Source organism: Gambusia affinis, linkage group LG10, assembly GCF_019740435.1.
Source record: "Gambusia affinis linkage group LG10, SWU_Gaff_1.0, whole genome shotgun sequence".
Classification (NCBI taxonomy): Eukaryota; Metazoa; Chordata; class Actinopteri; order Cyprinodontiformes; family Poeciliidae; genus Gambusia; species Gambusia affinis.
In genome coordinates this window covers 12569373-12582523 of record NC_057877.1, presented here as the reverse complement: position 1 = coordinate 12582523, position 13151 = coordinate 12569373, and the positions used below count along the sequence as shown (strand labels likewise).

General features: G+C 37.4%; 1 protein-coding gene across 1 annotated transcript in view; it reads right to left on the bottom strand.

Moving 5' to 3' along the window:
• Positions 1-6512: 6512 nt before the first annotated feature.
• Positions 6513-13151, bottom strand: part of trabd2b (TraB domain containing 2B) — a 74047-nt gene continuing 67408 nt past the window's right edge. The window contains exons 5-7 of the mRNA XM_044129803.1: positions 11470-11566; positions 7967-8245; positions 6513-7463 (exon numbers count right to left, since the gene is read on the bottom strand). Coding sequence (XP_043985738.1) covers positions 7238-7463; positions 7967-8245; positions 11470-11566 — 602 coding nt within the window. The 3' untranslated portion in view covers positions 6513-7237. The remainder of the gene's footprint in view (positions 7464-7966; positions 8246-11469; positions 11567-13151) is intronic.

The following is a 13151-nucleotide window of genomic DNA, read 5'->3' as shown; positions in this document are numbered from 1 at the left end:
TGATGTCAAACTGAAAAACTAGAAATTTTAAAATTTTGAGAAAAAAAGGAAATTTTATATACAAAAAATCCCTGCAAGCACAAACTTATTTGGTTTTTTATAACTTTTTTACAATACAGAGAGACTTTTGACCATTGCTGCTCACAAAATTTCTCTAGTTCAATCAGATTTCTGTGTCTTCTCTGCAGTTTGTACCTAAATAATGTGGTCCATTTAGGCCAGCAGGTGTTGTAGCCCATCACTAAAAGCTACTAAAATGAATCCACTACATCATTGTTGACAATACACACACAAAATGAGGAGTTTGCTAGATTTCTCTCGTGTTTATGATTTTGATGGTATGACAAGAAAGATGTTTTTCGGTTGGCATGTAGGTATTGTCTCCAGTTGCTGTGGTGACTGGGCGACACAAAGGTGCCACTCTTTGCTAGGGTTCTCTAACAGCAAAGAGTTTTATTTTTAGTTTCCTTAAGTTCTCTGTATTTGTCCATGGTGGCACAGATAAATATAGGTCCTTGTTCAGGCTGTGTAATATTTGTATTCCATTGCCACAACATTACAGATGACATTCAGATCAACTCTAATAGTAAAGAATAAATGCATTTTTTTTTCCTTATAAAAAATAATAATAATAATTTAATTTAAAAAATAAACTTTTTTAATCGAACGTAACTTGTCCCCCTTTCAAAAGCGTAAAAAGAATTTCAATAAGCGATTTTGTTACTGGAATAAAATGTAATATCCAACACATTGCTAATTTGCTCGTCTGTAATGTGTTAGTGTTTTTCTTGCAGACATACCAAAGTTAAATTCTACGTGTTAATTGGTAATTTGCTGTCCCAGTTTACAGCCTCTAAGTGGCTGATTAAGCTTTGATCCTTCTCCTTGAGGGTTTTGAAATTTAAGTGTATGATAGAAGTGCACTGCATAAATGTCTTGCACTTAAATTCTGAACTGACTGAACTCATTTCGCGCTCTCCACCCTTCACACCCTTCCCTCAAACACAGCCACCTGGTGTCGGAGCCTGTTTTTAGACCTGCTGAGTTTAGGACTCCAGACTAGATGAATTTCTAATTTAAAAAAAAACATTTCAATTTCTGGATACTGTCAGGTTACAGCGGCACAGTTAGTGCTCTCTCACTCTTTTTTCCACATCTGTCACTTTTGGGTCTTCAAATATTGTCTGGCAAAAAAGGGAACAATTGGGTTCTTAATCATAGGACTTTACCCTCATGCTTTTTTTCCAGGATCAACTGACACACAATGCTTTGTAGCAGGTAAACAACAAGAATATGTTTATGAAAAGAAGAATTAATCTCAGTAGATATCTTTGGATAAAGTCATATTTGTTTTATGCCCTTTCCCCAACTGTGTCTAGGAGGGCTTTCATGTGGCTGTAATTACCATATTTCATTAGCGTGTGGAGTGTCACCGCTGGAGCATCAAAGCGGTTGGCTCTCCGTATATATGTGCGGAAACCGCTGCCAGGGAAGTACACAACTATCTGTTTTTCTCTCCCCCCAGAATAAATTCGCCCTCGCCTGTTTTTGAGTGCACTCTCTCCCTCAAGCTGCTGTCGATATCAAAGAGAACCCATTCCGCATGTGAAGTGCCCCTTGTGCAGAATAATAAAGCAGTGCATCATGGCAAAAAACTGTGAAACACAACACTCTCACCATCATCTTTCAATGCACAATCCAAGGACACATACTAAATACACATATGTACATATGAACACACAAGCACACATGGTATTCCTTTCCCCTTTGTGGCGTCTTTACACTCCTTGGTACACATTCACTCTGTCTGGCCTGCCACTTAAAAACATACTATCCTGTCTTGCCGGGTGTTCTATACAGAAATCCACTGTATGGCTGTTTACCTTTTTCATGAACAGCAGGTCTACTGGCAACAAAAGGTTATTTTATTTGTTAAGGTATGAAAATTTGAGTAAATTGCAAAGCATGTTTTTATTTAAATGTATTATTCTCACAAATCTTTTTTGATTTTATGTATATATTAGTTCAGACTTCCTCATGAGACATAAAGCAAACGGATAAACTATGTGTCATATTTCTTTATTGCACCATGAGTTTATAGTTTAAACACAACAATTTATTTTTTTTTTACTTTAAAATCTATAAAAGAAAGTTAAATCAGAATAACAACAAACTAGTCTAATTTTAGCTAATAACACAACATAAAATAAGGGTTTATGAAAAACCCTTATTTAAAGGGGTTTTTATAAACCCTTTAAATAAAATCCAGGACAATATGGTTTGTTTTTCTTTTGCAACTTGCACCTGACCTGTGTTTTGACAGTACAAGGCCATTGGGCTCAATTTAGCAGCTTAAGCCATAAAGCCTTCGACAAGATTTGGACAATGGGTGAAAATAATATCTCACCCAACGCAAACAGAGATGGGCTGCGAGTTTGCAGAACCCTCCAAAAAGCCCCGGTTTACACGCTCTCAGGGGGATTATCTAAAAAAGAGAACAGCTATCTTCTCCGGGGCTAAACACACTTTTTGTTGTCCCATTGCTTTATGGCTTCCCTCTCGGCTAGACAGACTATCAAAGCTCTCCTTGGTACGCAGGACACGCGGTCACTGAGAATGTCTTTACAAATACATTGTTTAATTCATAAACGCTACCTTATTTATTCATTGTTCAGCAATAACCGCGAGGATTCTTTATGATACTTTGTTAGATGTGATTTACTATGAGAAAACAGAGCTGACTGTCACTTTTTGTGGGTAATGTGATAGCAAAGTCCACCGGAGAATATGCCTGTGATCAGCATGCATGCTGCAGCTTAACAGTCAAAGCAACACACTCTTGAAATGCTCTTAACAGCTGCAGCTACCTGAAATCAATGTTCTCCTTGGCTCTAGTGACACTTTATCAGGTATTGATCCTGTTTTAAGCTATGCCACTTGTTCTATCTGCTACTCTGCATTTTCTGTCATTGTGTCCTTTACACTCCATGGATTCAGGCAGACTAACCACAGCTACGGCTACACCAAACAACAAACATTGTTTTGTTTTTGTTTTTTTGTCCTCCACTGAAAATAAAACAAGAACAATATTAACAATAAAATGTCTACCGTGTGTTCAGTAAAACAGTGCAAAGCTTAAGATTTGTCGTTTACTTACACTTTCCTCTAAGTACTTAACTTTTTTTAGTTATATTAAATTTGTCTGTGTGCATGTATACTGGAGAGCCAGTGGAAAAACATTAAGTGAGTTTTCTAAAAACCTTAAATGTCAAAAGTAGTTTTAGAAACGTTTTCCCCAATTTTTTTTACATGGACTAGAGATACAAATGTAGCACACGGATTTCTAAAATAGCTCTATTGTGGACAAGCCCTCACACTGCCTAGGGTGTCTAAAACAGCAAGCTCCTCTCAAGAGTGCAAGAATTACCACAAAATGAAGATTAAAAATGAGACTATATATATATATCTATATATATATATATATATATATATATATATATATATATATATATATATATATATATATATATATATATATATATATATATATATATAATCTTGTCTTAGCAACAAATTTTAATATTTACTGCAGTTTTAAATTGAAAATTTATTTTAAAAATGTACAGGTTTTAAAGATGCGTAATGAGCTGAGAAATGGTCCTCAAATTATTATATAGGTACATTTATAGGTAAAAAGTGGGAACAAATACAGCTCATAGCCGTGCTGCCCAACTCAGAATTATCTCCTTGAAACCCATTTAATAGCCACCAATCACAGGTTCATCGGTGCCCCTAAAGGATTCCAGAGGTCTTGAAAAGTGCTGGTCACAACTGGTTTAGCAAATTATTATTTTTCTTGCTTTCTATAGTGAGAGTTGTGAGTTATCCATGAGCCTCTAAATCTGAATCTAAATGTAACTCTGATTCCTCATCATTTTAGCAAAGGTGATCTTTAACAACTTCCTGGTCTCCTTTGAGTGAGAGTAAAGCTTGATCCTTGGTAGGTTTCCAAAGTCCCACAAAGCCTTAACCTTGGAGTCTCTCCCCCTGTCCCTCTTTCCAGGGAAGTGGATACAGAGAAGGAGGTGTTTCGGTGGGTGGGTGTCTTTAGACTCAGCTGTGTCTGAGCTATATGGAGAAAAACCAAGGATCTGCCACATTATATGCTACAACATGACTGGCAAATCCACCACGGTTAAACAAACTTAACCTTCATTTGTGAAACGGTGAAAATCAAAGGGCAAAAACGACTTGTGCAAGTAATTACCACTGGGGGAGAGCAACAGGGTGAAGGAAGGATGGAGAAGCGGCAGGAGGGGAGTGGGGGGAGTTGGATGAGGTGTAGGTGATGGGGATGTGAGTGTGGTTGGTTGTAAGAGACAGCTAGGTGCTAACAGGTTGAATGCAAGGAAATGGGTATCATTTAAGGTGAGGGGCATTTTTAATGAGTTTGCTAAGAAATTGATTTTCCACTGTAATCTTTTATTTATATGCGGCCAGCGTTGTGTCCCTGGTGTAGGGAGGGTCAGCCCTCAGAGCACCCTGTCAAGGCCCCACACCCTCAAACAACACCCCAAAGCCCAGGGAAAATGGTATTCTAACTAAGGCAAATATTGCCCTGTCTTGGCTTAAGGGGCTGTTTGCTCTAAATGAAAAAAAAAAAGTTGTCTGTTCCTCTTTTTCCAAATTAATAGAATATCTTTTAAGACAAAAACCTCTGCAGAAACAGTAATATTAATTACATTTCAGACATCTCATATTGGGGTCTATATATAATTCCCAGAAATGAACAATTTAACTTTATCATTATAAAATTAAATAAAGGTTAATTCTTAGCATATCTTGCTCTCTTAATTTATTTTGTTGCTTTATAAATTATTAAAGAACTTCTGAAATTACTTGCGTAAAAAATGCTTTTGTAATTGAATAAAGATCAATTAGTTGTTGATAAACCTAATTAATGCATAAGTTAAATAAAATTTATTATGCAGCACAATTTTACAGCAAATGTTTTTTTTTAATCTTTCCAAAAACGTCAGTTAAATCAAACAATATTACCAAGTTAATTACTTACAAATGTATCCTAGTTCACAAACAATGCAGTCAATTCCATTTAATGATAATATTTTTTTGCAAACAGATCTGTTTAAGTTGCCATTTTCATTTTAATATAATGAATTCAGTTTCTTTATGACAATTTGTTATGCCAAAATAAAGAAAAAGTTTGTTGCAAGCAAAAAATTTTCAGAAATAATGCAATATTAACAGTATTCTTGTCTAATGACTAGTGAAGACAGGGATCAATTCTGCCACAAGTCTGCAAATACAAGCTGCTATGGATAGTAGGAGGATGGATGTTAACATTATTAAAAGTTACAAAGGCACTCAGATATTAAAATAAGTATTGATAGGTATTGGATTATAAATTGTATATTATATTTTTGGAGTATTATTCCTTGTAAATTCTTCTAAAGTTGTGTTTTTAAAAGTAAAGTTATTTCTAATACCACTTTTTTCTTGAATGACGGCTTAATGATCTTTTAACGTTGAAAGATTAATATTGCTCTAAAATTAATTGTACATCGTTAGAGTAGATAGACAACCAAAAAGGAATTGCCAAACGCAGTGTCCAATTTAAATGTGCCGACCTTGCGTGAGGTCTTCCAACTGAGCTGTCGTCCGCGCTGCTTGCTTCTGCGCTACATATACTTATGTTGAGACTCTAGTGACATCTAGTGGCAGTAATAACAACTACAGCTTGTGTAGAAGAGGAGGTGTTTTCAGTATGAGAGAGACAGATCTGGTGATGTACGTATGTATTTAAGGTGTCCAGGATTAGTTGAATATGTTGGCCGAAATATGTTGTACGTTTTCTAATAATTAAAATTTTCTGTCTGTCATACACCAAAACTCAGAATTACTTCAAAAATGTACATCTTTTGTTGCATTTTTCACCCGTGGAGGTCGCCATTTTTTCACCCAATGGGTTGATATAATGGTCCATTCTGTACTGGAATCTAGAGAGTAAACACAAGAAGGCTAACTTTTCCTGAGTTGTTTATCATATTGCGTTTGACTGGTGTAATTTTAGATAATGCCACTCTGTGTCTTTATAGACTGTAATAGAAAACAAATAAAAATAGTAATAATTCCATGGTAATAAATGGATTTAGTTTAGTCAACTTATCTTTTGTAAGCACGTCTCTTTCCATTACTGATTTTAATTGTTCTTTTTATAGTCCCACAATTACTAAAACTAAATTTATCTGAAGTACAAATCTGAGAAGACTTTCAAGTTTCAGTGCTTGTCTTCAACTTAACCAGCAGATGGCGGATTAAGACTACCTGTTGCACAAGTTTCCCTTTGTACTTCACTAAAACTTTATATAGTGTACATAAAAATAGAGATAAATCACTGGAGATGGAGAATGTTGTCCTTGTTGCTCTATTTGAAGATTCAGAATTCTACACACACACACACACACACACACACAAAAAAAAAATCAAATAGGCTTTTTTGCTTTGGCTTCATCAGGGAAGGGGTTATTGATGTGTTATTTTATTTTTTTAATCCACTTCCATAATTTGTATATCAACTAAAAACAACAACTTACAGTATACCTTATTAGTTTTTAATTTTTTTTTCTATTTATCAAGTAGCAAGAAAATATACTCTGTTTTCCAGAATTAATAAATACAATACAAATTTTCTTTATAAACAAATGCACAATTTACAAAGTGACAACTCATGCACAGCACTGTGTGCAACGACGCCATTTATCACAGAATCCTAACTGTCATTAATATGTTCAAATCACAATGTTACAGCAAATCTTTTCTACACAATGTTAAAATTACATTAGGTGAAGACTCCAATTCTTTGGAATAATTCACTGTTATGTGTTTGTTATTCTAATAGTTCGACAGGCCTGTAATCCTTCATCCACGGCCCGTTGTTGTGCCTTTGTTTCGAACCTCTTCCTCACAATTTGACACCAGGTGAGTCATTAAACACTTCCAACATGCCGGGCATGATGCCTCTGTACTGAGGAGGCTGACGGCAGGAGTGTTCCCTCTGAAGATTCGCTGTCCTGCTGGCTGAAGCTTCTCTCCATCTCATGTCTGCGTGTGCTGATGATGGCCACCCTTGTTTGTCTTTATCACATACATTCCTCAGCTCTGGTATGGATGTAGTAGCGTCTTAAGTGTCTGACTGCGAGATAGCTCTGTCTTGTGGTCAGGAGGTGAGCAGCATGTGTGATGAAAGCCAGGCTAAAATACAAGACAGGGTGAGGGAAGTGTGAGCCAGCTGGGCCGAGCTGAGGCTGTGCAGTGTGGGCGAAGGAGAGTAAGCGTGTCGCTCTATAGAAAAGATTTCCAACTTTCTGTGCTGTTCTTGATGGGTCAGCGGAGGCTCCACTGTTATGTACCCGTTGATTATCCTCACATTAGGTGGTGGTGTGCTGGATTAGGGATAAAAAAACAACTAATTAAAACTGTGTTTTTTTGTCGAACCATTCAGAGTTGCATCAGTTTGACAAAAAAAAATCATTAGAATGGTTTTACTACTCACTCTGCAGCTGTCTATAAGTTAATAAGACCAGGAATCCATATTGAATTTCTGCCAGAGTGGATCTTGTAGCTCTGGCAGCATTAAACAATACCGTATTTGCATTCCATGATTATTTACATGGAAATGTATGTTTATTTGGAAAATGAATCATCAATAACTCAATGTAAAATGCACCTAATAAGTTCATATTAAGCTCAATGGCCAGAATACCTGGTAGACCCTGACTCCTTAGACAACCATCTGCTACAAGTAAGACATTGACCTCTCACAACAAAATCCTCCAACAAAAGAGGAGGATATGGTCAATTAATTGACTTAATTAATTCAATAAAGTCTCCAAAGTAAGCTGGTTGGTAAAGTCTGCTTTGACTTTGATCACAGTAAATGTCTCACCTATCCCCAAAGCGAACCCACAGGTCACTGAACAGTCTGGGCCTTCCATGGCTGCGGTGGGCTTTGTGGGGCCGTTTGTGCCGTCCAAACTCCTCCAGCTGATTCAGGCTGTCGGGGAGAAGCATGTGAGGCAGCTCCTCCCCTTGCAGCCCAGGCGCATCATCTGGGTCTTCCATCTCCTCCTCCAGACCGGTTGGCCAGCTGGTGGGAGTCACTGTACTGGTGTCTAACGGCTCTTCAACAGACCTTGCTGCAGGCAGTTCTGGATCTCGTTTACTCCTGGAACAGAAAAAGAGAACGAGAGAAAAATAAAACAAGGCATGCATGGAGTCAATTATTAAAACATTTGATTGTATAAACCCCAACATAATCAGAGGTTTCACTAAAACAATTTAGCTCTACAGCTAATGGGAAATGGGAGGGATTTTTTTTGTGTGTGTGTGAAGCTCTAAGCTTTCCTACAAGTTTCAACCTGCAGCTAGTGAATGTTATTTTTTTTTGTGGTTTCTGACCCCTCAGTCACGTTCCTCGTCAGATACCCCAATTTGAATCAAGGACATGAACACCGCAAGGAAACCCTCACTCTATTAATGAAACCCGGAATGGCTTAAATGCAAAGCAGCCAACATTAGAGAAAAGTTCAACATTTGTGGTTGCCAAATTTTGTCTACCAAGACTAACAATTTGACCAAAGAAAGACCACCCAGAATCTTCCCTGAAAAACTCAACGTACTCATCTTTCTTACATCCATTACTCATACTTTCTCTTACCTTCATTTCTTTTAGTATCCAAGGCACTATAGTTTAAAGTCAATGAGCAATTATTTGAATTAAAAAAAATACTTTATTGGTCTGAAAGGGAAGTTAAATAAATGAGAATTAATTAAGAAGTCTTCCTTACAGTGAAGATGTTAAACACTAAAATTGCTAAATAAATGTCTGTGTCAATTTAGACACATACTTTCTATGAAAGTTGCTTGCCGGTGTCTTCAGGAGGCACATTTTTGGAGCTTTTGTCTCTTGTAGTGTCTGCTGAACTTTGAAGAGCTTTACAGTAATGAAGATGAATCCACACAAAACTGCACAGTTAGCTTTAGGCGATTAATACAAATGAGCCTAATTTGTGATTTTACCTTGAGGTGAAAAAACAAGGTATCAAAACAGCTGTTATGATATGAGCATAATATTTGTAGAACGCAGATGGAGCCTTTTCATTTGTCAATGAAATCAATAAATTCTTAGCCATGCAAGGTGTGATATGGCGGAAGTGAGATGAATTTCCATCTTAATGGCTCGGTCAGCAGTGTGATGATATCTCCAGCCCTGCTGTTCAGTTAGTGTGGAGTCAAACCCAGTTTCAAGTTGCTCTGTCTGTCATACAGTAGCATTACTGCTCTTTAGGTTATTCCTTGACACAATCCGGGTATCAGGCTTACAACTTCCATGAACACCATCTTGAAGTACACATGCATATTGGATCATCTCACATCAGGAAGGGGCAAATGTATCTTTGCATGCATGTGTGGGTTTTGTGACCACAGCAAGTTCACTCACTTGTTAACTTTAACAACATGAACCACTATTGAATGAAGCCTTGAATTGGACACAGAGGGGTAGGAGGGTTAGTTTTGATGCTTTAATTTGCAAAGATTAATTCTCTAAATTGATGAACGCTAATGTTTTTACGACTGCAACATGATTATTTCTTTTGCACCTTGCTTTTATTTCTGTTTTGCTTAAGTTGCTTTGATATCATTTTATGGGCAGATGGATTAAGGCCCACAGTAATAGAGAAGCTGCAGAATGCCAAGAACTGGAGGTAGACAAACTCAAACACTGGTTGGCAGAAAGGTTTTGTAAAGACTCTCAGCCTAGCCAACTCCAATTTTCTGTGAGGTTCTTGCATGTAGTGAACATCTGAGAGCTTAAGTGTGTGCAATACTGCCCCTCCTTGGCAGTGTACATCAATCTACTCACTCCTGCAAGCACGTGTGTGGGCATGTGGGCATGTGCTCATGTGTTGTGGTGAGAACAAGCAGAACAACTGTTGGCAGCTCGCTGTGGCAGCGTTGGAGCAGAGGGTGGCGAAGAAGAGATCAACTAAAGTGAATGAGGTGATGATGTTTAAAAGTATTCCAGCAAGGATGAGTTGTTTTTTGTTACTTATCTCAGTTTGGCTTGTATTTGTCCACAAAGAGCTGCTACAGATCTACAGGATCTAAGTGACTCAGCTGTCGAGAATTAAATAACCAAAACCAGGCTGCAATGCATTTAAAAAAAAAAAAACCAACAAAAATAAAAAACATCTTGACCTTTTTCCTATTTCGTCAACTTGCGGCAACAAACAATCTGAAAATCTGGGGAGCATATGTTTTAGCCCACTGGAATCAATACTTTCGTAGCATTGCTTTTCTCTGATATAACAGCTGCAAGTCTTTTGGGGTATATCACCTTTACACATCTAGAGACTGAACTTTATCACCAGTTTTATTTGCATGATTGCTTAAGCACTGCCTGACTGCGTCTGCCGTTCATACGCAGGAACAGATTTTAACCAATACCAGTCTGTTGTAACCCTAGCTTGAATGATTAGGGGCATGGTCCTGTAGGCCCCGCTTCCTTTTCCCCGCTAAAGAATTCCCACTGCAAGATTCGGCCACCACCATGTTTTACTCTGGGGAAGGGGCATTCAAGGTGATAAACTGTATCAATCCACAACACATAGCATTCTGTAGTCAAAAGTAGTACGAGTAAAAATACAAGTTTGGTATCTTCTAACCAGAGTACCTTCTTTTTTACAGCTCCTTCAGAGTCGCTATGGTCTTTTGAAAGCTTATCTGATTTTAGCCCTTCCTGTCTAGCTTATTGGTTTAGATAGATGGGTATGATAGGTTTACATTTATGTCACACTCTTCATTTTTGGACGATGGATCAAGCAGTGCTTTGTGCGATGTTCAAAGCTTTGGATACAATTATATAGCTTAAACCCTCTTTAAAGTTCTCCACAATGTTATGTCTGACATGTCTGCTGTGTTCCTTGGTCGTTCTAATGCTGATTTTTCATTAATGTTTGCCAAAATACATTTGAGATTTTCAAAAAACAGCTCTAATTTGCTGATTAAGTTACTAACCCTCCTACCCCTCTCCGTCCAACAAGTAGTTTACAAATTGAGTGTCATCTGAAGGTAATTGGTTGCACTGGATTTTATTTAAGAGCATTTAAGAGTGAAGGGGACTTAACACAAACACATGCTATATTTTCAATTTTTTTAAACAATTTTTGTGAGACATTTGAAAACCTTGTTTTATTTCCCTTCCACTTCAGAATCATGGTCTTCACTGTGTTGGTCTGTCACATACAATCCAAATAAAAAAGTTATTGACTGTTGTAGCATAAAACCTACAGAGGTTTTGAGGATACATATTTTTGATAGATGTTCTGTATTACTGTGAAGTGTAAGGTTTGTTTACCACACAGTTATTTGCCCTTTTACCTTACTTACTCTGTAACTTGGTCATGATGGTCAGAGAGAAGGTGAACAATTTCATAACCGTCCAGCTTGAGTATATCCAGCACACTGTGGTTCCCAAGGAAGTGGCCTAAAAGTGGACAAAAACAGAAACGTAATGGGGAAATTTACTTTATAAACAACTTGCAACAATGCTTTTGTTTTATCTTAATGACTGAATATTGTTTGATGGAAATTAAAAAAAGGCTCATAACACATTCCTGTATGAAACAATCTGCACATTTTCAGTATTGATAATCCATTTTCCACGTTTCAATCTTTCGCAATAATAATAAAATGTCTGCCCTCTCCATGAGCCCTTGTACCTCAGCCACTAAGCAGATACTCCTGGTGTTGGTAAGAAGGGAAGTTAGACTCCATTCAACTATCAATGCACAATATATTATTAGTTTGTAAGTATAACACATGAAATACTGTAATATCAAATGTTGCAAGGGATCCTTTGCAATAGCAAAAATCATTCTCTGTACCTTTTTCACAGAGAGCTTTTTTTTTTTCTTTATAACATCCCGTCCATCTTACATACACTATAAGATTTAAAGAAGCTGCAAACTGGTTAAAAAAATTAAAATAACTTTCCAGTTGAACTAAGATTATCTGTTCATTGCCACAGAGAGCAAGCGTTCTCCGGTTAAACAAGAGATTGGTCATGGCAATATAGCTGTTGAGTCCAATTTAAGGAAGAACCTTTAAGTGGAACAAAAAGAGCTTATGTCACTCCAGTTTAAACATTACACAGGTTAGATGATAATTGTCTTAAATCTGTACGGATTTTAGGCAAAAATATTTCTTTAGATTTCATTAGTGAGAAAAAGCAGAGAAGCTTTCAAACGCAGAGAATGTTCAGTTGCAGTCATGCCTTATATCTGCTGGGCTTACTTGTTGTTAGGTAATGACCCCACATTGTCGACACTCAACCTCTCGCCTCTCCTCCAATCATCCATCACTTTCAGTCACCTTGCCTGTGATTCCCTCAGTCTAACATCAAACATGCAGGCCTCAGCCACACACTGATGAAAGCTTTTTTCTTTTTTTTTATTTCTGCCGTCGGCCGATAATCCTGCGTGTCACTCAACTCAGCAATAAGCCGCTCTTTAGCCTGACATCACCTTTGCAAGCACACATACTCTATGAGAGGAATTCATATTTGTGCTCACACAAAGGAATTCGCTCTCTCACTCACACACCTCGGCTCTCTCCCGCAGCTTATTAACAACATGCTGACAATATTCAAGCCTCTTATTTGCTTTCTGTCAGGGCCCTCTGCTCCCACTCTGCTCTCCACCTCCTGTCAATTTTATCATTATAATGTTCCCAATCATTCCTGAAAGTCAATGAGAGAAACATGCGGCGTTACACTTTCTTGGCAGGCAAGTTCAAAGGCAGTCCAAGGCGAGGCCACGGAGTCAGAGGAGGCTGCTAACAGCAGTGTCGGCAAGATCAGATGGGATTACACAGAAGACTGAGTGTGAGGTTTTGTCCTTGTGAAAGTGATTCTGTCTATTTATGTTTAAATGTGTATGAAAGTAGCTTCTTAATCTGCTGGGCAATATAAGCCAAGGGTAAAATTAGGTTATTTTCTCAGTTATTGCCATGTTTTCTTTATGACATTCAGACTGAAAAAGTTAAAGCAATAAACTTTATTAAAAACAGTC